Here is a 25,642-nt window from a genome sequence, read left to right as displayed (position 1 = left end):
AGCTTGCACAGCGCATCTACACAAAATACATTACATGTATGACATTTATAGAGGGGCCAGGAATATACATTCTGGGCCACTACAATACCATATTCCCTAACCCAAACCCTCTTTACTCCGCCTGATAACATGCTTCCTGTCCTACTGACTGTAATCCCTGCTAGCCACGATCAGCCGGTACTTGTAGTCATACCGATTCAGCCATCACAGGGCCTGACCTTTGTCTATGTGTAAAGCATCCTTCACACTCCACCTCGCCAGGCCGTACACATCTCCAGCCCCTTTACGTTCTGTATCACCCTATAATTTGTCGTATGTAAGCTCGATGGAGCCCCTCACCCCTACTGTTTCCATCAACTGATTACTTCATGTAACCGTGGTCTTGTTTTTATCCCCCTGTCTTGTAAGCGCCACAGAATATGTTGGCACTATATAAATAAAGATGATTGTTATTACTATCACAACAAAAGCCATTGTAAAGCAATTTAAAGGGTAAACTAACTGCAGCACAGAAAGCTATTACATGTTAAAGAAGTTGGGTTGCACTTTGCTACATATGTACATCAGATGTCCATAGGCAATGCATGTAGTGGATGGGAGTACAATTGTGCATGTGAACTCTGTTCAGGCCTCTGGTGCAGATCCAGAACAAAATACCAGGATGAATGCTTCACTCTTTGTTGGATAAATTACCAGAGGTCATTTCAGAAGCCGGACAGACGTCATTATAGTTAACAGGGACTGTCTGGCACTGTTTGGGTCCGGCACGTGCTGGATTCAGTATTTCTCATTTTTCCATTGTTCGGCCAAGGACAGAGCTGAGTAATAGTAAACAAAGTCACTGGTGTGAACCCAACCTAAACGATAAACCACCAATTACTTGTAGAGAATGTAGTTTATACTACACAGACAACAAATTTTGATATACACTGCATTTGCATTTATATGTAGCACCCCATCACCACTGCAATCTACTTAACAAACAAAAAAGGGTCCATAGTTTTCAAATGTTGCACCCACTTTGATATTTTTCACATAGGCTGATAAGGTCCCTGAACTGAGGTCTTGAGGACTACAACAGAGGTGCTAAATGAAAAAAATTATGGAAAGATTGCATACATAGACAATAATATTTACATGGGGTATAGCTATGCGATAGGGAAATGTAGCATCTGATGATTGGCCTTCCATGTAGGAAGACACCAGTATTATAAGTGTCATCTGGTAGTTGGAGGACCCTGTTGTAGATTTGGCATTGAAGCCCAGGAGTTTCTCTCTCTGGTCCTGAACCGTATAAGACCCGATATATCACTGGAGGGCAAGATGACCAGATTCAGACTCACGTATTTTGGCCAAGTAATGCCAGCAGAGTCGCTAGAAAAATCTATAATGTTTGGACAGATCAATGGCAAAAGAAAACCCGGCGCCAAAGAACACGACGGCTGATACTGTCAGAGCTGATACGGGCATGGATATCACACAACTGAAAGGAGCAGTGCAAAGCCGAAAAACATGGAGGGGGCTCACCTTTAGGGTCGCCGAGGGTTGTGAACGACTAAACAGCTAATAACAACCTGAGGGCAGGTCATCGATCGTATTTTTACCTGTCGTGTTGTACATTACAATGCACTGCCAGTGCTCAATGCCCATCAGGTGGTGTAAGCGATGGCACAGACATCTCGGAAAATTGCAGATGGGCACCAGGAATAGACAGAGTTATGACAGAAAGGATGACCCAAATTAATATAACTCTCTCTGCTGGTCAATGGCTACATTTTGTCCTAGGACTAGAAGGTAGTGTTAAGAAACACATTATTATCCTTCTATGACAAGGAAAGCTGAAACAATGCACCAGAAATATTGCTCCCTGTAACTTTAGAACAAAATCCTCCACTGTCTTTGGCCATGGAAAAGTAGCCTGGCACAACGCTCTTATGAAAGGTGTCTGAAACAAAATCTGCCTGTTGTCCTTTGCAACCAATCACAGCACAGCTTACAGTTTACCTCAGTAGTTTAAGAAATGAAAGCTGTGTTGTGATTGGTTGCTAGGGGCAACAAAGGCACATTTTCTTTGATAACGTTTTCATAAGAGTGTGGTGCTGGCCAACGTTTCTGTGGCCCACCCTCTATAATATTTTAGTGCAATATTTTAATATTTGTGACATATTACAGACTGATCACATTTCTAATTTACATTTAGTGTATATGTTAAGTGTTCACAAAACAGTATACAAACATATGCAAATTTAGGCATGTGTACTTTTCTTAAGCTATACATTAAAATTATAACTATACATTTTCACACATTTGTGTCTGCTTGTACATAAAAGGTGGAGACGTTTCTCACTGTAAATTCTCTCTTTCTAATAAAGTTTCATGGTTGAACACTTTTTTTCCTTTTTTTAGGTATTTGAGAACACAAATGTATACACTGAACATATGGAAATGCAGAGCTTTATGTTTCCATACATTTGCAATTGACTGTAATCTAAAAAAAAGTATCCTATTGGTATGTCAGAGAAGTGCAAAATGCCGCACCTCTCTGTCACAAAAACATGCCCAAATGTAAGGCAGCCCACATGTAATCAAAAGTATGTCAAACAATACTTTGTTTTTGCTAGACTACATACACTCAATGGATGGTGAAGAAAGACGAGACGTGAACAACCCCTTATTCTATTAATAAATAATTTATATAGAGACTTTAAGGCCTCATGCCCACAGCCGGGAAGGATTCCGACTGTGAAATCTCGCATCGGAATCAGACCCAGCGCCCCACAGAGACCCCATACTCACCTCTCCGGGTCCGTCATCAGCGCATGACGTGCCAGCGCTGGGCTGTGACGCGGATTCTCGACGGATGTTCCGCGGTGCCCACTGTGTGGAATATCGCGGGACAGAGGGCTTCCATTGACTGCAATGGAAGCCGTCTGTGCGATTTTCCGCACAGAATAAAACATGCTGCGATAATCCCCCCCATGAGCAGAAAATCGCAGCTGATTTCCGCTCATGGGCAGGGGAGAATCTTTTAACCTAGCATGTCTATGGATAGTCATTGCTGTGAAATTCGCGGCGGGTGTCTGGCCGTGAGTTCCACAGCGATAATCCACCCATGGGCATTAGCCCTAATACAAAGCTTAATCCTACAAATAAAAGGATAAAACTAACTAAAACAAAGTAATTCTACACAAAACAATCTGGATACTTAATTGATGTGTTACAGATGTGGCGAAGATGAACTCAATTCTGTTCATAATTCTGTTCTTCTCTTCCATTATGGAACAGAAGACAGAAAATGAAAAGGCAGTTGGTTCTGTCAGAATGATGGAAACACCAACTATAATGGGTTCCATCCGTTTCCATACAGGGTTTTTCCCATTTTACTGGAAAAAATAGTACAAATATTCTGTGCTATATTTCCAGCATTTTTGACTGAATCCCTGAAAGGAACAAATTGACGGAAGTCTGAACAGAGTCTTAATGCATTCAATAACCTGTGGAATAGCACTTTTGTCATGTCCTTTTAGTAGCTTTTTGATGGTTTTTGTTGTGTTAAGATGAAATAAACGGTCGCAGTAAGCTATCAGTTGGGTTAGACATTGCTACATATGTATATGGTATTTTACACATTATAAATTATCTATCCATCTATTTTTCTCTGTCATATCTATCCATCCATCCATCCATCCATCGATATCTCTCTCTCTATCCATCCATCCATCCATCTCTCTCTCTCTCTCTCTCTATCCATCCATCCATCTCACTCATATCTATCTATCTATCTATCTATCTATCTATCTATCTATCTATCTATCTATCTATCTATCTCTCTCATATCTATCCATCTCATATCTATCTATCTATCTATCTATCTATCTATCTATCTATCTATCTATCTATCTATCTATCTATCTATCTCATATCTATGTATCTATTTATCTCATATCTATCCATCTCATATCTATCTCATATCTATCTATCTCATATCTATCTATCTCCTATCTATCTATCTATCTATCTATCTATCTATCTATCTATCTATCTATCTATCTATCTATCTATCTATCTATCTATCTATCCCATATCTATCTCCTATCTATCTATCTATCTATCTATCTCATATCTATCTATCTATCTATCTATCTATCTATCTATCTATCTATCTATCTATCTATCTATCTATCTATCTATCTATCTATCTATCTATCTATCTCATATCTATCCATCTCATATCTATCCATCTCATATCTATCTTATATCTATCTATCTTATATCTATCTATCTATCTATCTATCTATCCATCGTAAATTATAACACTTTTACCCATTGTCTCATCGTTATATTACAAACAGGTCAATAGTTCTTCTCTTAACATAGCTTTCCAAAGACGTAAATTATATCTCTGAAAAGGAAATCCTGCTTCATGGATGTAATTAGACGTACTTCGACTATTTTCTTGTGCAATATTTCCTGTGATAAAACGTATCTTGGTTTTGGCAGACATTCTTAATATCAGTTTTACAACCATAAATTATAGGGAAGGAAAAAAAAGTACAGCCTGTAATTAAAATGTGATACATTCTTTGCGACTGAAAAAAATGACATTAAATAATTGAAAACAAAGTCATCAGAATTAAATTTGAAAATTAACCAAAATTCAAATTGAATTAAAATGTACATATATTCATTAGCCATTTGTTAAACATATTTTTCTATATAGTTACCTGCATTGTAATATTAAGTATAATGTAATATTGCTTTCATGAACCCAATCCTTAATTTATCAACTGCAATTACCCAAACTTTAGTAAAATCCTAAAAAAATAAATTCAATTTACATCATAACTCCTTTAATTAATTGATGAATTAATTGATTTGTATTCAAGTGAATTCTCACACACAAAAACTTGTATAATTTGTTTTTTTTAAATGTCTATACAGAGAAAAACAAAGAACAAAGCGCAGAAAACCAACCGGTAAAGTAAAGTGATACTTACGTGGGTATAATTTAATAAACTCATCATCCACGTGTGTCTCATTGAGAGAAGCTGAATGACCTTGTGTGTCATATCGCACAAATATCCCAAATAGTACTATGAGCAGAATCTGGAGTCCAATGGCCAATATGGAAAATTTAAACCTCATATTCGTGTCATATGCCATGATGACAGTAACGTAAGAAGGTTCTTGTCAAGTCCTGCAAGGAACTGATAAAGGGAGAGTGTGCAGCCTCTGTTTAATGGGTTACACTAGATATGGATGACAGTGCAGAAAGAAAGGGGTCTGGTCAGAGAGACACTCCCTCCAAGTTAGGAGTTTCTGTTTAAATTTTTATTGTATGTGAAGACTTGAGGAACAATGCAGAAAAGAGTATTAGGCAGAGGAAATTATTTATTACGTAAAACATAGAACACAGGCAAGAAATAGAAGAAAAATCTATCTATTGTGAAAACCTTGAGGGTTGGTCAGCTGAAGAGGATCCCCAGATGGGGGTATAGTTCAAAACTGGCCAGCTTCATGGCAGTGCAAATTCACACAAACAGTGTGAAAATAAATTCTGGCCATCTGACCACTAGATTCATATATAGCATCCCTTGTTGTTAAGATCTGGGGCCAACATCTACTACCTCAAAACTTCTCAAAACCAAGCACGACATGTGTCTTTTGACTTTTTGTGCAACCTTCCACAGCCCTTTGACATGGACTATCTTTCCCCAGACTGGGAGACTCAGACTTTTTTAAACTACTTTCTCCCAGGTGATTCCTAATTTTTGCGCTAAAGCGGTTGTCCAGTAAACTATTGGTGTCCTGTTGACAGGATCGCCCATCAATAGTAGATTGGTGGGATTTGCTGCAGGATAACTCTGCCAAATCAGCTGTTCTCTGGGCTGGTGCGCTCGTCCACTGAGCTGGTTCGTGCAGGAAGCAGACAGCTCCATTTCTACTGCAGTAGCCAGGCATTGTATCACAGGTAAAGTTCACATTGAAGTGAATATTAACTGTACCTGTAATACCAAGCCTGGCCACTGCAGTGGGAGCGGAGCATCCTGCAGAAAGCGACTCAGTGAATGAGCACATCAGCTCAGGGAACAGCTGATCAGCGGCGGTCCCTGGAGACAAATTCCTGCTGATCTACTATTGATAAGCTATAACCCCATTTAATAAAACTGAATTTTAACCCCTAAAGGACCAAGCTGTTTTGTACCTTAAGGACCAGACACTTTTTAGGGATTTTACCCATGTGGCGGTTTTACTGTTCAATTTTTTTTGCTTTAGCTACCAAAATTATTTTTGCTGTGTTTTTTTTTTCCCGTGACATGTAGCGCAATTTTTTTTATATCTTTTTCACTTTCCTTTTATTTTTGTTTTTCAGTTTTATTGGGGGTAAAAAGCTAAAAAAATTATTTTTTTAACATTTATAATTTTTTTAAAATTATTTTTATATTTACACTAAAATAAAGTATGGAAATGGGTTCCTCTATTTGTTTTGGATGTTTTGATATAGAGTATGTATGGTTTTGGTTTACAGGGCGCATACAGCGACAGTTTTGGTTGGCGTCGGCTTTGTATTATTTTCTTTCTTATGTATATATTATTGTTTTATTCTGTTATTTTGTTTTACTTATGTATGTAATTGTGTTTTTTACTATCTGTGTCCCCCATGACATCATATAAGACCTCTGGGGGACATTCCCTTTTTTTTTTTTTTATTTATTTGACACTTTCCCACTGTAGCTGAGTCCATCCATAGGAGCCCTAGTTACAGGGGAAAGCAACCTCTGTGGTGACATTAGTCACTTGCAGAGCTGTCAGGGACTAGTCTGACCCTCCAGCTCTGCAGTAGCAGGGAATCCCAGGAGGTCACATGACCCCCAAGGCTCCCGTAGTGAAAGTACATGTTAATTTCATTTTCCCCACTGTATATCGGGGAAGCAGAAGGCAGGAAGGGTTAAAAACCCCTCCTGCCTTCTACTCTGGGTTATCAGCTGATAACCCGTTCCTACCTCTGACTAATTGCAGAGCAGGAGACTTAAAGCACCACCGTAATTTTACAATCGGCGGTGCTCTAAGCCCAGGACCAGCCGCCGTTAATTTACTGTGGCTGGTCCTAAACGGGTTAAATGAAAAAAGATGCAAATCTTCTAAAGCCATTAATAACCCAGTAGAGCTCTGACCTCGGGTCGATGGAATAGTTTTGGAGGATATTTAGCTCTTTTTCCTGGGATGGAAGCACTATATCACCCACAACCCTGCCGGACACTTTTATATTCTCTATAATTAGTATTGCTAAGGGTCCAGCACTTATATCCCGAGACCGCAATGCCGTGGGGCCTGGAGAGACATTCTCCCTTCCCTCCTCCTCGCCGACTTACTTCCTTTCTCTTCATTAGCGTTTAAATAGCCTGGCCCATTCACAGGCTCTGGGGCGGTGTGCTCTTTGGGATTCCCTCGGTCGGTAGAAGTCTATGGACACTCCTGCATTTTCCGCACCAAAGATAGGTCAAGACTAGAGATGAGCGAGCATACTTGCTAAGGACAATTACTCGATCGAGCATTGTCCTTAGCGAGTATCTCCCTGCTCGGGAACAAAGGTTCGGGTGCCGGCGCGGGTGACAGGTGAGTTGCAGCAGTCAGCAGGGGGCAGGGGGGGGGGGTGGAAGAGAGAGATCTCCCCTCCGTTCCTCCCCGCTCTCCCCCGCCACTCCCCGCCCGCCGCCAGAAGCCGAATCTTTGCTCCCGAGCGGGCAGGTACTCGCTAAGGGCAATGCTCGATTGAGCAATTGCCCTTAGCGAGTATGCTCGCTCATCTCTAGTCAAGACCTATATTGTTGCATAGCAGGGAATTTCGGTCGCTGATGTCCTATTATTTTAGTTGTGATTTTTTTTCTGCTGCTAAAATGCCTTTGTCTGAAAGTCTCCATAGGAAACCATTGGCTCTAATAGTCACAATTTTTTTACGCATGTAAGTTAGCTGCGCAGATTCCCTCATGTGAACAAGTCTTAAGTGTCTGGTTGAACTGTCTTATCTCTGTAATGCACCATATTTTGAGATTAAACTTTACTAGGAAGGAAATTAGAGGGAAGGACATTTATGTTGTCTTAGTCTCTAAATTGCCCTCCACTTTTTAGCAAAGACATTGTCGGTCGGGCCATCAGTAAATCATCAGCCCAGGCAACACAAAATAACCAGTCCCAAAAATACGAGATGAAGGTGAAAGTGGAGCCAATGAAGTAATTAAACATTAAATGGAAGGAAATCACTTCTATTTGTGACAACTTCAAGATTGTATTTGAAGCATTAGGACAGGAAATGACGGCTTCACTGATATATAAACATCTGGCACAGTTCTTGTGAGGACTCTAATTTGTCTCCAGTCTACTAGTGACCCCTTCTAAATATTCCGCACTGATAATGACTGCTCAAAGTCAACCCATGTAAAAGTGCCCTAACACCTAATGTTCTTCTAGTCCTTCCCGACCCTCCCAGGAGCAGGACTTGGAAGTTTCAAAAGTGTTTAACAATACCTTGAATAATGTATCACAGTTTTAATATGTGGACTGAGGTTATTGTCCCTTTGTGTATAGCTACAATTCCATCAGCCAGCCATGCAGTACAGTATGTGATGAAGTAACCTTCATGTGACGTCAAAATATGTGATCAACTCCTAATGGTATGACATTAATGAGAACAGAAAATTATAATGATCATGTGAAATAATAAAAGGATGAGCGACCAGACAAAAACTATACTCCTTTGAAGCAAATCAAAAGCGTGTCCCTTTGGTATCCGCCAGTATGTGCAAACCATATGCCTATACATGGCCATGCAGTTGGGAAATCCTCCAGTGGAAGGTTTAGAAGTAATGTCTGTGGTTTTTTTACTGTCTCCTGTCCGTGCAAGTTCTGGAGGTGTTCATCCGCTACTCACTCCTCATCCACTTCCAAAGACATACACTATCCTACCAAAGAATTTGGAAACCCCTCTAAGTGGAATAGTCATGTCTTATTAACATGTCATGTGTTCTGAACCATGCCACATAAGGTACAGACTCTTGATGGACCTTGCGTCGTGCAGAGTGTTAAGGCAGCAAAAATGCAGTCACAAGTTCATGGCCTCAAGGTTGTAGGCTCAATCCCTGCATGGTTCAGGGATTTACAGCCTTCCAAGGTTGGCAAAATGAGTACCCAGATTAAAAGATGACTGACCTTCAAAAACAGTCTGCTGTGATGTCATCCAAGAAGTCAGTCATAACTCGGTGCTTGTACCAGGAGACTTTGCCTTTACCTACCTTGGAGGTGTCAGCCATAATTTGGGAAATGCACACAATTGGATATACGGGTTATGCACACAATTGGATATACAGGTTATGCATACAAACCACTCATCTCAAAGCACAATACAATGACCTGTCTACAATAGTGCAGGTGGTGCCTAGCCATTGTGGGGGAGGTCTTTGGTGTCGTCAATGGTGGCTCCGTAGCCCCTCCTATTGCAATGGCTGTACAGGGCCTAACTCAGCTGCACAAAGTGGTAATAACAGGTAACAATGTTGGGGTATGCCACGTGTAGTGTCACGTGATGCCAGTACCCTTGAGAAGGAACTTGTGTTGTCTGAGAATGAAATAAGGAGACAAATCCATGTAGCTTTTGTGGTAAACTGAAGGTGCACATTTTACTCAATGCCTGTAAATAGAGATGAGCGAACGTACTCGTCCGAGCTTGATACTCGTTCAAGTATTAGCGTGTTCGAGATGCTCGTTACTCGAGACGAGTACCACGCGATGTTCGAGTTACTTTCACTTTCATCTCTGAGACGTTAGCGCGCTTTTCTGGCCAATAGAAAGACAGGGAAGGCATTACAACTTCCCCCTGCGACGTTCAAGCCCTATACCACCCCCCTGCAGTGAGTGGCTGGCGAGATCAGGTGTCACCCGATCTCACACTTTTTTTTTTTTTGTATATCGGCCGTGCAGAGCATTGCGTCCTGCAGAAATTTTACATTGTCCAGGGCCAGTAGTGGTGAGGCAGGGACAGAAGACATATTTAGTGTATATGGGCAGTGGGCCTTTCCAAAAACATTTGGGAAAAAAAATCTATTTGGGCTGCCTGTGACCGTCCTCAGTGTACTGGGTCTCTGCTGGGGGTAGTTGTCCTAATTCATACGCAGCCAGCTAAGTGTTACAGCAGGCTTGCGCAAAATTCTTTTCTGCCTCTGTGTTGCCTCATACATCACCGCTGTATTCCTGTCCACAAGTGTACTGGGTCTCTGCTGGGGGTAGTTGTCCTAATTCATACGCAGCCAGCTAAGTGTTACAGCAGGCTTGCGCAAAATTCTTTCCTGCCTCTGCTGTGCGTTCCGTAAGCGAAGTCAGCCTCCAACCACAGGCCAATAAGCGGCACATTTAATTACAGCGTTCTGTTTCTGCACTACTGGTAATACACCATGCTGAGGGGTAGGCCTAGAGGACACGGACGCGGCCGAGGACGCGGAGGCCCAAGTCAGGGTGTGGGCACAGGCCGAGGTCCTGATCCAAGTATATCGCAGCCGACTGCTGCGGGATTAGGAGAGAGGCACGTTTCTGGCGTCCCCATATTCATCTCACAATTAATGGGTCCACGCGGTAGACCTTTATTAGAAAATGAGCAGTGTGAGCAGGTCCTGTCGTGGATGGCAGAAAGTGCATCCAGCAATCTATCGACCTCCCAGAGTTCTGCGCCGTCCACTGCTGCAACTCTGAATCCTCTGGCTGCTGCTCCTCCTTCCTCCCAGCCTCCCCACTCCATTACAATGACACATTCTGAGGAGCAGGCAGACTCCCAGGAACTGTTCCCGGCCCCTGCCCAGAATGGCCAGCAATGGTTCCTCTCCCACCGGAGGAGTTTGTCGTGACCGATGCCCAACCTTTGGAAAGTTCCCGGGGTCCGAGGGATGAGGCTGCGGACTTCCGGCAACTGTCTCAAGAGCTTTCAGTGGGTGAGGAGGACGATGACGATGAGACACAGTTGTCTATCACTCAGGTAGTAGTAATTGCAGTAAGTCCGAGGGAGGAGTGCACAGTGGATTCGGAGGAAGAGCAGCTGGACGATGAGGTGACTGACCCCACCTGGTTTGCTACGCCTACTGAGGACAGGTCTTCAGAGGGGGAGGCAAGGGCAGCAGCAGGGCAGGTTGGAAGAGGCAGTGTGGTGGCCAGGGGTAGAGGCAGGGCCAGACCGAATAATCCACCAACTGTTTCCCAAAGCGCCCCCTCGCGCCATGCCACCCTGCAGAGGCCGAGGTGCTCAAAGGTCTGGCAGTTTTTCACTGAGAGTGCAGACGACCGACGAACAGTGGTGTGCAACCTGTGTCGCGCCAAGATCAGCCGGGGAGCCACCACCACCAGCCTCACCACCACCAGCATGCGCAGACATATGATGGCCAAGCACCCCACAAGGTGGGACGAGGGCCGTTCACTGCCTCCGGTTTGCACCGTTGCCTCTCCCCCTGTGCCCCAACCTGCCACTGAGATCCAACCCCCCTCTCAGGACACAGGCACTACCGTCTCCTGGCCTGCACCCACACTCTCACCTCCGCTGTGCTTGGCCCCATCCACCAATGTCTGTCAGCGCACCGTCCAGCCGTCGCTAGCGCAAGTGTTGGAGCGCAAGTACGCCGCCACGCACCCGCACGCTCAAGCGTTAAACGTGCACATAGCCAAATTTATCAGCCTGGAGATGCTGCCGTATAGGGTTGTGGAAACGGAGGCTTTCAAAAGTATGATGGCGGCGGCGGCCCCGCGCTACCCAGTTCCCAGTCGCCACTACTTTTCCCGATGTGCCGTCCCAGCCCTGCACGACCACGTCTCCCGCAACATTGTACGCGCCCTCACCAACGCGGTTACTGCCAAGGTCCACTTAACAACGGACACGTGGACAAGCACAGGCGGGCAGGGCCACTATATCTCCCTGACGGCACATTGGGTGAATTTAGTGGAGGCTGGAACAGAGTCAGAGCCTGGGACCGCTCACGTCCTACCCACCCCCAGAATTGCGGGCCCCAGCTCGGTGATGGTATCTGCGGTGGTGTACTCAACCACCCTCCTCCTCCTACGCAACCTCTGTCTCGCAATCAAGATGTGTCAGCAGCAGCACGTCGCCAGCAGTCGGTGGCGCTTCGTGGCAGCACAGCGGTGGGCAAGCGCCAGCAGGCCGTGCTGAAACTACTCAGCTTAGGAGAAAAGAGGCCCACGAACTGCTGCAAGGTCTGACAGAGCAGACCGACCGCTGGCTTGCGCCGCTGAGCCTCCAACCGGGCATGGTCGTGTGTGACAACGGCCGTAACCTGGTGGCGGCTCTGCAGCTTGGCAGCCTCACGCACGTGCCATGCCTGGCCCACGTCTTTAATTTGGTGGTTCAGCGCTTTCTGAAAAGCTACCCACGCTTGTCAGACCTGCTTGGAAAGATGCGCTGGCTCTGCGCACATTTCCGCAAGTCCCACACGGACGCTGCCACCCTGCGCACCCTGCAACATTGGTTTCATCTGCCTGTGTTGGGCACTGCAATGGGATATATTTATGTACCGCCGGTGGGTTCCTGGCACCCACCCATGCTGTCGGTCCACAGGGAGTTGTAACTGCATGTGTCCACTTCTAAAGAACCCCAGTCTGACTGGGGCATGCAGTGTGGGCCGAAGCCCACCTGCATTAAACATGACATTACCTTAGCTGTGCTGGGCACTGCAATGGGATATATTTATGTACCGCCGGTGGGTTCCAGGGAGCCACCCATGCTGTGGGTCCACAGGGACTTCACAATAGGGAGTTGTACCTGCCTGTGTCTATGAATTAAAAACTCCGGTCAGCTTGGGGCATGCAGTGTGGGCCGAAGCCCACCTGCATTTAATCTGACGTTAGCTCTGCTGTCCAGGGCACTTCAATGGGATACATTTATGTACAGCCGGTGTGTTCCAGGGAGCCACCCATGCTGTGGGTGCACACGGAATTCCCATTGCGGAGTTGTACCTGCCTGTGACTATTTATAAAAAAACGCGGTCTGACTGGGGCATGCAGACACCTTGACAGAATGAATAGTGTGTGGCACATAGGTTCCCCATTGCTATGCCCACATGTGCAGCTCCTGATGGCGGTGGCACAGGATTATATTTCTCATTGCTTCTGTACAGCATTGTGGGCTATCGTCCCGCCCCTTTTAAAGAGGGTCGCTGCCTAGCCGTGCCAACCCTCTGCAGTGTGTGCCTGCGGTTCCTCCTCATGGCAGACGCACTTATAAATAGACATGAGGGTGGTGTGGCATGAGTGCAGCTGAAGGCTGCGCAGCGACACTTTGGTGTGCGCTGTGGACACTGGGTCGTGCGGGGGGGTTGGGCAGCATGTAACCCAGGAGAAGTGGCAGCGGAGTGTCATGCAGGCAGTGATTGTGCTTTGTTGGAGGTAGTGTGGTGCTTAGCTAAGGTATGCATTGCTAATGGGGGCTTTTCAGAAGTAAAAGTTGTTGGGAGGGGGGGGGGCATTCTTGCCGCTATTGTGGCTTAATAGTGGGACCTGGGAACTTGAGATGCAGCCCAACATGTAGCCCCTCGCCTGCCCTATCCGTTGCTGTGTCGTTCCCATCACTGTCTTGAATTGCCCAGATTTTCACAAATGAAAACCTTAGCGAGCATCGGCGATATACAAAAATGCTCGGGTCGCCCATTGACTTCAATGGGGTTCGTTACTCGAAACGAACCCTCGAGCATCGCGATAATTTCGTCCCGAGTAACGAGCACTCGAGCATTTTGGTGCTCGCTCATCTCTACCTGTAATGGAAAAACAATACACAGTTCACATTTTGCAGACTTTAGTCAAGCATTAACTTTCACAGTAGTTCCGTGGGTAAGAATACTAAACAAACTTCCTTTAAGTCTCGCTCTCAGTGTTAGCAAATATGAGCCCGCCAGTCTCAGTTATCTGGGTCTTTTCCTCCAAAGAGATATTCGTAGAAGTATGGGGGTGACTGAAGCAGGCCGACTGAACTGAACTTCCTCTAACTCTTGATAACTTCAGGGGTAAGTTACACTCATGGTTGTGAAGATTTTGTTCAGTCCCTTTCTGCTTACTGTGGCTTGCTCCTGGTGGTTTCCTCCTTCTTTTAACCTCCTTTAGGGTAAAGGTCTTCTACAGCTCTGCAGACTACCTCCTCTCCCGATCACCTCCATACCACCACACTCGACTCCACCTTCACTTCCTGTTGTCTTTCCCACACTTTTTCTCTCCTCTCCAATTCACTTCCTGTTTCACCCTACTCATTTTCCCAGGCTTGCTTCAACTCCTCCTCCTCCTACCAATCAGAAATGGACTAGTAAGCAGCCAAACCAAAGTGAGCAGTTGCGGGGCAGAATAGCTTTAGCCCATGATTTAGGGGTCTCTCCTGCAAGATACCCTCTATGTCTCCACAGGATCTCACAGTCAGATATCAAGGACTTCTTGACTATTTGACTACCCTGCAGTACTCTCTGGGCCACTACACAAGCAGCAGCTTCATTGGATAGTTGAGCAATAGAAGAACAATCTATGGAGTGACGAATAACACAAATCATCTTCAAATCAGATTGGTGTACCTGGATGTGGAGAAGGCTGGGGAATGCCTTTTGCCCGATTGTATTGTGCCAACAATAAAAGACGTGAACCCGTCGGGTATTTACAGTGTTTTGGGATACTTTATTACCCTTTATTAAAGCTTGAAAAAGGTGACAGCTAGCCGCCGAAAAGCGTCGCTCGTATTATGACAATAAATTAGCTATTCGATTTATCAAACTTTTTCTTTATCCCAACGAGCGCAAGCATAATTTGTTTTTTGCATTTTATTGTACTTGATCCAAGCGCCCTAAGGGTAGTGCTTGTCTATACTTGCGGCTCTCCGTGGTTTACGGATCTGGGACTAAAGATACCTTTACATGTCTTTCCGCATTATGGGTGTCAGCGAGGTATATCATGCCAGGTTTACCTCGCTAGGCACCAGGTGAGTTAATATTTACTCCTTCATGTATTCTAAACTTTACATGGCGCATCCCTAATTTATTTTCTACCCTCTATTAAATGAGTCTGCTGATTGTAACTGTCCATGTTATCTTTCTTTCTATTTCATGGAATGTCGTAAAGATAAGAAGATGGTAAAACGCGCTCACACTGATCTCAGACTTCATAGAGTAGAACTGTAGCTGATTAGTAATAGTTGCTGCTGAAGGCTCCAGCAAACTTGACCTTTTTTATGCCCCATATCTGTCTATGCACAAGACGAATCTACAGGGGTGCAGAGGTAGCAATTATACTCGGTCCCTGATAACTAAAGCCATCTTCACACAGGCCATGAACGCTGCGGAAATTCTGCAGAGTTTACAATAAGAGCCATGTGGAAGAGATTTCAGAAATCTCCTTCACACAGTGCAGGAATATGTCGCTACAAATCTGCATCGTTATTCAATTGAATCGCTATTGAATGACAGCTGAGAGCTGCCTCTGATTGGTTCCTGCGCTCAGCCAATCAGAGGCAGCGTTCACTCACCCATTCATGAATTCATGAATGGGTGAGTGAGAGCTGCCTCTGATTGGTGAGGGCTATGACCAATCAGAGGCAGCCCATTCAGCAGGCGGGGATTTTAAATCCCCACCTGCTGAATACTGCACAGAGCAGTTCAGGAGAACAGCCGGCCAGACGCGGCTGAACTCCGGCTGCAGGGACAAGGTGAGTATGTATATATTTTTTATTTTTACACATTTTTGGATGGTTTTCAGGGAAGGGCTTATATGTTTAAGCCCTTCCCGAAAATTCATCTAGCGCTTGCCGGCAGTCCATTGCTTTCAATAGAGCCGGCTGTATTGCCGGCTCCATTGAATTCAATGGGCGAACATTGTTCTTCTCTGCCACAGCTGTGCCACAGCTGTGGCAGAGGATAGCGGGCAGCGCTGGGCCGTTTAGCTGAAAACGCTGCTAGGTGCAGATTTTTCAGCGAATCGTCGGCCCCGGTCACGTGATTTGCGGATGCGCATCCGTTATGAGGCCTCACACAGCCCAATCACTGAGAAAATAATGAAGTAACAAGTCTCAGAATACGGCAATTGAAAGCAATATTTGTTTTAAAAAATGTATTTACTTTTTAACCCCCCCAGTGACCACCCTATAGTGTTTTTACATCCTGCCGTTGCAGGACGTGTATGGAGAGAGATCGTGCTACCACCTCCCTCCATACATCTTGGGTGTCAACTGTTTCTTACAGCTGACATCTGTAGGCAACAGCTCTGATGAGCCGAGCAATCAATCGGGGCTGTTAACCCTTTTAATGCTGCTGTCATTTAAATCCTCCGACCGATGTTTGGGGGTTCCGTACGCCCCCCCCCCCTCCTCTCCGCAATTAGATCGCAGGGAGCAATGTGGGTGTCATCGCAGCCGGGAGCTGCCTGAAAGGCCCCAGGGCTGTCTTGGCAGAATGCCTATCGAGCCATGCCCGCTAGCTAAGGCATTCGCCACTTAAATTTTTTTTTTTAAAGTTTTTCAGTACATTATACGGTAGATTAACCCCTTCCCGCTCCAGGACGTACCGGTACATCCTGGGGATAACGCGACATCACATATGATCCCGCGCTATCCCGCAGCGGGGGCCGGCTGTCAGTCACAGCCGGCCTCCTGCTGCAACAGCGGGGGGGCATCGAAAAAGTGCCCCCTGCTGTTAACCCCTTTCCTGCCGCGATCTAAGTAGATCGCGGCAGGGAAAGAGTTCACAGAGGGATCGCAATCCCTCTGTGTCTCCGGCCGGCTCTCGCGATGTCATCGCGAGAGCCCGGCCTGTCGCCATGGCAACAGGATGCCAGACACTGGCGTCCTGTATTGCCTGTGCTTATAATCTCTGTACAAGCGATAAGGCATGGCAGAGCAGTAGCTCTGCCTTATGACAGCGATCATAGGCACAGTGCTGCAAGTCCCTCAGAGGGACTCGAATAGTGTAACAAAAAGAAAAGAAAAACGTGAAAAAAAGAAAAATGTTAAAAAAAATCTAAAAAAACCCCCTTTTTAATGCTTTTTCTAATATTAGCATAAAAAAAGGGGGAAAAAAAATTAAAATCCCACATATTGGGTATTGACGCGTTCGTAACGACGTGTACAAAAAGTTGAATATGCTTTTTATTTTGTTCGACAAAAAGCGTAAAAAAACCGCTAAAAAACAAAGGCAAAATGCTAATTTTTAGCATTTTGCCTCACAAAAAATGCAATAAAAGTGATCAAAAAAGCCGTACATTCCCCAAAATGGTACCAATAAAAACTACAGCTCGTCTCACAAAAAATAAGCCCTTATAGAGCTCCGTACATAAAAAAAAAAAAAAAAAGTTACAGGTCTTTGAATGCAGCTATAGAGAAAAAAAAAAGATTTCCAAAAAAAAGGGGGTTTTATTGCAAAAAAGTGTAAAAAACCTAAAAAAAATATAACAATTTTGGTATTGTTGTAACCGTACCGACCCGCAGAAAAAATTTAGTGTGTCATTTATGCTGCATGATTAACGCTGTAAAAAAAAAGAATAAGAAATCTATGGCAGAATTGATGCGTTTTCTCTCCCTGCTATCATAAAAAAAAAAAAAAATTTTTTACGATATTGTCTATGTACCCAAAAGTGGCACCGATAAAAACTACAGCTCGAGGTGCAAAAAACAAGGCCTTATACGGCCGCGTCCACGGAAAAATAAAAAAGTTATGGCTTTTGAAAAATTGAGATGGAAAAATACCAAAAAATCGCTTGGTCCTCAACGCCAAAATAGGCCATGTTATTAAGGGGTTAAATAGTAGTATAAAAATGCAACTCATCCCGCAATAAACAAGCCCTAAGACAGCTACGCTGATGAAGTTACAATTTTTTAAAAGAGGCAAGGAAAAAACAAAAATGAAAAAAAAATAAAAAAGCTAGGTCACTAAGGGGTTAAAAGTAGTAAAATATTAACCCCTTAAGGACATGGCCTATTTTGGCGATGAGGACCAAGCGATTTTTGGTATTTTTCCATCTCCATTTTTCAAAAGCCATAACTTCTTTATTTTTCCCACAATGCGGCCGTATAAGGGCTTGTTTTTTGCGTGGCGAGCTGTAGTTTTTATCGGTGCCACTTTTGGATACATAGGCTATATCGTAAAACTTTTATTATTTTTTTTATGATAACAGGGAGAGAAAACGCAACAATTCTGCCATAGATTTTTTTTTTTTTTTTTACAGCGTTAATCATGCAGCATAAATGACACACTAAATTTTTTCTGCGGGTCGGTACGGTTACAACAATACCAAAATTCTTATACTTTTTTTAGGTTTTTACACTTTTTTGCAATAAAAAGCCTTTTTTTTGGAAATCTTTTTTTTCTCTATAGCTGCATTCAAAGTCCTGTAACTTTTTTATTTTTCTATATATGGAGCTCTATAAGGGCTTATTTTTTGTGAGATGAGCTGTAGTTTTTATTGGTACCATTTTGGGGAATGTACGGCTTTTTTGATCACTTTTATTGCATTTTTTTTAGCGGTTTTTTTTACGCTTTTTGCTGTACAAAATAAAAAGCATGTTCAATTTTTTGTACACGTCGTTACGGACACGTCAATACCCAATATGTGGGGTTTTAATTTTTTTTTTACCTTTTTTTATGCTAATATTAGAAAAAGCATAAAAAGGGTGTTTTTTACATTTTTTTTTACATTTTTCATTTTTTTACATTTTTTTTCATTTTTTTTTCACTATTTGAGTCCCTCTGAGGGACTTGCAGCACTGTGCCTATGATCGCTGTCATAAGGCATGGCAGAGCTACTGCTCTGCCATTCCTTATCGCTTATACAGCGATCATAGGCATAGGCAATACAGGACGCCAGTGTCTGGCGTCCTGTTGCCATGGTGACAGGCTGGGCTCTCGCGATGACATCGCGAGAGCCGGCCAGAGACACAGAGGGAGTCCTCTCCCTCTGTGAACTCTTTCCCTGCCGCGATCTACTTAGATCGCGGCAGGGAAGGGGTTAACAGCGGGGGGCGCATCTCCGATGCCCCCCCCGCTGTTGCAGCGGGACGCCGGCTGTGACTGACAGCCGGCTCCCGCTGCCTGATAGCGGGAGGTCAGTCATGATCTCGCGCTATCCCGATGACGTACCGGTACGTCATTTTGCGCGAAGTACCAGGCTCCCATGACGTACCGGTACGTCATGGAGCGGGAAGGGGTTAAACATTAACTATATAAATTTCATATCACCATAATCCTACTAATCAATATAAAAAGTTTATTGTCATTTTTACTGCGCTGTTAACTCCGTAAAAACTAACCCCACCCAAAAAAAACGGCGCAATTGCATTTTTTTCATTTGTCCCCACTTAAATATTTTTAAAAAGTTTTTCTGTACATCATTGATGTTAGCTGTTTAGTTGTTCACGACCCTCGGCAACCCTAAAGGCTCCCTCCCTCCATGTCTTTTGGTTTTGCACTGCTTCTTTCAGTTGTGTGATATCCATGCCCGTATCAGCTCTCACAGTATCAGCCATCGTGTCCTTTGGCGGACGGGTCTGTCCCTCCCTGATATATTAGGTCTGTACCTTATTTTTTTTTTTTTAATTATTCTTTATTTATTCAAGAAAGGCATGTACAAGTTCAACCGACAGGGTTGTAATAAACATTTGTTACAGAGAAAAATAGTTGAACAATGTTAATTGTTACAGAAGCAAAAAAGTTTCTTGATTATTTTTTCTTTAACGGAGGTTGGGATGGTGAAAAAGGTGAAGGTAGGAAGGGTGTGTGGAAGGAAGGGGGGGGGGGGGGGGGGGGGAGAACATCTATTATTATATTATACCTCTAACTCCAAAAGAAAATCATGAGACGAGTGAGATATGCAAGTTCTGTTTGAATTAAATTGTAGCTAAAGAGACTGTATGCCATTTAGTGGGATGTAGAGGAGGGGGTGCCTGGCCATTGGCCCCATATTTTTTTGAATTGTTCATGTGTTCTACATGACCAACTTGTCATTTCTTCGAAGCGTCTGTACCTTATTTAATACATTAAATGGTACAATGAAAAAATACAACTCATCATGTAAAGAACAAGCCCTTAGAATCATAGAATCCTAGAATGGTAGAGTTGGAAGGGACCTCCAGGGTCATCGGGTCTAACCCCCTGCTCAGTGCAAAGAAATAGGAAAAAAAAACTAATTCTAACAGAAATTTAAAAAAATTTAAAAAAATAAAAACATATAGTCCTGAAGGGGTTAAAAAACATGCTCTTTTAAATCTGTATTAATTCAGTTTGTAAAAGTTTTAATCGTATTTGTTTTTTTATTGAGAAAAAAAAATATTATTCTGCTTTGAAACAAAATTAAATCTAGGAAAACCTGCTTCCACCATCCGTCTCTGCACGGCATTCCTCGTCCCGGTATTTCTCGCCCCTCAGCTTACACTGCTTAGTGTCTGACTGTGTGCATTGAGTAGTGATAGCAGTGACACAGCTGTGTTGGAAGAATGAAGAGGGACCCTAGAAAGAAACAGATCTGCGGCAAAACAAGAAGAAATGGGCAGCAGGTAATACAACTCGCTCCTTCTGGTCCTTGGACAACTTTTTGTGGGGTTGTACAGTATATAGTTCTAAAAAAAAATCATTTCCTTCATGTTGGTTCTGCCAAAGAGGGAATTAAAGGTGCAAGACCTAAAGGTATATACTTCTCTCCATGACCGTATATGTGCACAACGGCTCCACACAAGTTATCACAGAATTCTTCTAAGATCACTTACATCGTGGAGAGGGTCACCACCGGCTCCACCATTCACAGCCAGTCTGACACTTTCTCCGTACCTTAGGATGACTAATGTAAATAACCCTTCATCCTATCTCGGGGCCAATGCTATTGCGTGCCACAACAGAGCTGATTAACCAGAAGAATTTTAAAAATTAAGGACTGAAAAGTTGATAAATATGAAATTGTTTATATCACACTGTGATAAAATAAGAATTGTCGGGCTGCCAGCGTGCTGCCCGCATCCAGAGCTTATTAATGTCTCCCGTGGATATTCCTCATACTTCCTTATAATCCTTAAACAAGATAAAGATTATACACAAACATGGCAGTTTTATCACGTAGGCCCTCGGATCGTGTTAATTTTTATAGATATGGCTACCCTTGGCTGAACTTGCTGGCATGACCCACAGTACTGCTACACACGAACATGTCAGTCATTGGAGCCTAATGGTTATAAGAACTAAGGGGCTATATGGCTTTCATGCTAGTGCATCAGCATTTACAGGACTGGATGTATGAAGGGCAAAAGGGGCAAATATTCTATAATCTGTGCGTTAAACATGGCACCGGCCACCAACATGTAGATGGGCATCAGGCGGTTTAGGCTAGGGTGATTACTAAAGATGAGCGAACACCAAAATGTTCGGGTTCGCGTTATTCGAAATGAACTTCCCGCGATGTTCGGGTGTTCGTTTCGAATATCGAACCCCATTGAAGTCAATGGGCGACCGGAACATTTTTGTATTTCGCCGATGCTCGCTAAGGTTTTCATGTGTGAAAATCTTGGCAATTCAAGAAAATGATGGGAACGACACAGCAAGTTCTCCTCTGCCACAGCTGTAACAGCTGTGGCAGAGAAGAACGATGTTAGCCCATTGAATTCAATGGAGCCGTCAATACAGCCGACTCCACTGAATGCAATGGGCTGCCGGCGATCGCGGGATGAATTGTCGGAAAGGGGTTAAATATATAAGCCCTTTCCTGCAATTCATCCAGAAATGTGTAAAAATAAAAAATATATATATACTCACCTGGTGCCGACAGACGGAGTTCAGCGCGGCAGGCTGCAGTTCTCCTGAACTGCTCTGAACAGCTGTGAGTAGTATTCAGCAGCCGGGGATTTAAAATCCCCGCCTGCTGAATAAGATGCCTCTGAATGGTCACAGCCTGACCAATCAGAGGCCAGCCCTCACTCACACCCATTCATGAATTCATGAATGGGTGAGTGAGGGCTGCCTCTGATTGGCTCAGGGGCAGGAGAGCTGAATTCATGAATGGGTGTGAGTGAGGGCTGGCCTCTGATTGGTCAGGCTGTGACCATTCAGAGGCATCTTATTCAGCAGGCGGGGATTTTAAATCCCCGTCTGCTGAATACTACTCACAGCTGTTCAGAGCAGTTCAGGAGAACTGCAGCCTGCCGCGCTGAACTCCGTCTGTCGGCACCAGGTGAGTATATATATATTTTTTATTTTTACACATTTCTGGATGAATTGCAGGAAAGGGCTTATATATTTAACCCCTTTCCGACAATTCATCCCGCGATCGCCGGCAGCCCATTGCATTCAGTGGAGTCGGCTGTATTGCCGGTTCCATTGAATTCAATGGGCAAACATCGTTCTTCTGTCACAGCTGTTACAGCTGTGGCAGAGAAGAAAGATTTGTCTTCTATATGTTCTCAATGGGGTTGGCGCTGCTGCCGCCGGCCCCATTGAGCGCATATAGAAATGATTTCTCACGGAAGAAAGTTAAAGTAACCCGAACATCCGAACATCGTGTGGTGTTCGTTACGAATAACGAACATCCCGAACACCCTAATATTCGCCCGAGCATCAAGCTCGGACGAGTACGTTCGCTCATCTCTAGTGATTACCCTTCGGTTTTCCCATCCTGCAACATCTTGTGGAGCTACATTAATCATCCTCTTGTTGCCTCTGTCTTCTTTCCCCCAATGTTCCAAGGTGCCGCTGTCATCCCTCAGCGACCCAACAACACAATTGATTAGTTCTGCTACTGTATTTATGTTATGAGCTTGGTTCTGGTATTAAAAAAATCCCAAATGGCGGCCAAATACTTACTAATGTACTAATACAAGAGGGCAGATAGAAGCACCACATCCCTCAACATGCAAACGCTAAATGGAGGAGCAGGTAATGCAGGTGAAGGTACTGATAAACAGCCACTCAGACACCATCCTTACACTAAGGGGGTAGCTGCTTAGTACTATACTTGCACATAGATAAAGCACACCAAGGGTGTCAGGCTACACAGTACATATAGTGAACCAGAGGCGTAACTTGAAGCTCCTGGGCCCCAATGCAAAACCTGGAACGGGGCCCCCAACTATAATGCTTTATTCATAGTACTGGACTTCCTATATGGAGAAGAGAGGCCTTATGGGCTCCCCAAGGCTCCTGGGCCTGGGTGCAACCGCATCCCCTGCATCCTCTATAGTTACGCCCCTGTAATGAACCATGCAGGCTTACAGCCTATTAGTAACGCCATATTTCAGTCCAGTGGGCTGCCTTGCACCTCCTCGGTGAACCATCACAGAAAGTGGCCAAATACTTACCAATGTACTGATTCAAGTGGGCAGGTAGAAGCACCACATCCCTCAACATGCAGACAGACAAACTGCTATATGGGGGAGCATTGCATGGTTCTGGTATAATACCTACATATTAAGATTGGTTTTTGATATATTTATGTACTAAGCTTTGGAATTGTATTTATGTTCTGAACCTGGTTTTAGTGCTGCATTTATGTTACAAGCTTGGGTCTGGTATTGTATCCATGTATCAAACTCGGTTCATGTGTAGTACTTATATACTGAGCTTGGTTTTGGTGCTGTATTCATGTTATGAGCTCGTTTCTGGTAGTGTATTTATTCACTGAGCTGTTCCAGTGTGAGTCTGCTGTTATCTTGGTGCTTTCCTGCTGCTTTTCTTACAAGCCGAATACAAGCAGACTGCATATCACTGCAATGTACATAGTTTTTTTCTTATGATGGGGGCCCAAAATTTTTTTTTGCAAGGTTGGCACTGTATGGCCTCCACCCTCGAGTAGCCTTCAATAATCACCCATCAAATGGTAATTCATAGCTGGGTGTAACTGCAAGTCTGTAATGATTGATTTGAAAACTAGGACCTAGCAGTTATATAGCAGCATATGGCGGTATTATTAGAGCCCTGTGTGGCCTTATTTGGGTGCTATATGGCTCTGATATTTGAGCAGCATCATTTAGACACTTTTTGGTACTGCTGCTACAATTTTTGCTTATTTTTGAGAGTAATTATTGTGCTTGTAATCTTTTCTTGTACCGTAACTATATAATTTTCATCTTTCACCTGATCCATTGATCCCTTTCCACCTTCTATAAAAGAAGAAGATGAGCTTTCACTTAATGGGGAAAGTTTATTAACACTGGAACTTTAAACACCAGTCCTGATAATATTTCCCCTTGCACAAAATTATTCAACTTTTTTATGCTACAAATTGGCATAAAATGCGTTAGAGATATCCTCAAGAGATATCCTGCATATATTTCCCAGAGGAGTGTGAATGGCCTTATGTCTCCTCACACATCTTCTTGGTGCTCTCTTAAAGAGAGATGTTACCCCTCATGTTATCGTGAGAGGTCGGATTGTCCCTTGATTCAATGATCTGATGTGATGACAGTTCAAGAGTAGACCAGAGGAACTGGTTAGACGCAGGATGATGTGCAAAAGTCGTTCTTTACTGGTTGACTTGGTGTGGAAACTGGTTACGCAGCCGCATAGTAATGAACAGTCTTAAAGTGGTTTTCCATGAGAATACTATTTATGACCTCTCTTTAGGATAGGTCATCAATAATTGATCAACTGAGTTCCATTGCTCAGGCCCTGGTCAATCAGCTGATCGGGTGCCTGCTGTCAGCACCACAATTCACTGAGGTCAGAGTATAAAATGTTGCTCAAATCCCTCAGTAGTGTCCGACACTTATAACTGCAGGTACAACTTTCATTAAAATGAATGGGAGCTAGATATAGATCAATGGGACCAGCACCTGCAGTTACATGTCCCGGCCAATACACTGAGATCGGTAGAGCATCTTACCTTCCGACCCCTATGTATTGTGGAGCTCACAGTGGATGCACGATCAGTGAATCATCCAGGGTCCCAAACAGCGGATCCCAGCTGAATAAGTACTATCCAGGTACTGGTGCATCTTGTCTCCACCAGAGAAATTGGTGGAGACCTGGGATTGTGCAGTGGGTGGTATAGAGTACGTCCACAGCTACTGATTGGCTGGGCTCCTGTCTCGGCTGTGCACTGGACTTCTTTCTCCTCTGTTTTACTTCAGGCATGTTAGATCCCTGATGCCCTCCTTTCTCAGCTGGAAGTGGATTCACTGCCGGGCTCCCTGCTGTAACTCTGTTACCACCGGCATCCTGGCAATATGTCATGCCGTCCCCGCACTCCAGAAGGAAGCCCCACTTTCCGTCTTAGCGCAGTTGTCGTCGGCGGTGGCGGCACTGACAGCGTGAAATGGGAGCAGGGGGCGTCTGGCGAAGCCACTGCAGGAAAATAGCGCTGTTGCCGTTGCTGGTGGGGGCACTGACAGCGCAGGCCGACAGCGGCCGGAGCCAAAAAGTAACAGCGTGTGACAATGGTTGCCCGGTGGGGACATTCATAGCAGCAGAGCAGGCAGGGGAGAAGGGAGCACTGTGGACACGGAGAGGAGCCTGGAGGGGACATGATGGAAGAGCGGCAGGGAGCAGTGTGGAGAGTGTCAGAAGCGGTACTGCTAATATCTCCTTCTGTCTGCCAGCGCCACTACACCTCAACCTGCTCTGTGTTTCCCTGTCCCTTGAAAAGGTCTGAGCCACCATCAAGG

The 25,642-nt window shown here is 44.3% G+C and overlaps 1 protein-coding gene across 1 annotated transcript in view; it reads right to left on the bottom strand.

Annotated features, from left to right (window-relative positions):
* RHAG (Rh associated glycoprotein) overlaps nucleotides 1–5,195 on the bottom strand; it is a 93,564-nt gene extending 88,369 nt beyond the window's left edge. Inside the window, exon 1 of the mRNA XM_066595394.1 lies at nucleotides 4,998–5,195. Within this exon, the coding sequence (XP_066451491.1) occupies nucleotides 4,998–5,163 (166 nt within the window). The 5' untranslated portion in view covers nucleotides 5,164–5,195. The remainder of the gene's footprint in view (nucleotides 1–4,997) is intronic.
* Nucleotides 5,196–25,642: the final 20,447 nt, after the last annotated feature.

This window comes from Eleutherodactylus coqui, chromosome 1 (assembly GCF_035609145.1).
Source record: "Eleutherodactylus coqui strain aEleCoq1 chromosome 1, aEleCoq1.hap1, whole genome shotgun sequence".
Classification (NCBI taxonomy): domain Eukaryota; kingdom Metazoa; phylum Chordata; class Amphibia; order Anura; family Eleutherodactylidae; genus Eleutherodactylus; species Eleutherodactylus coqui.
The sequence above is the reverse complement of the archived record's forward strand: the minus strand, read 5'-3'. Positions and strand labels throughout refer to the sequence as shown.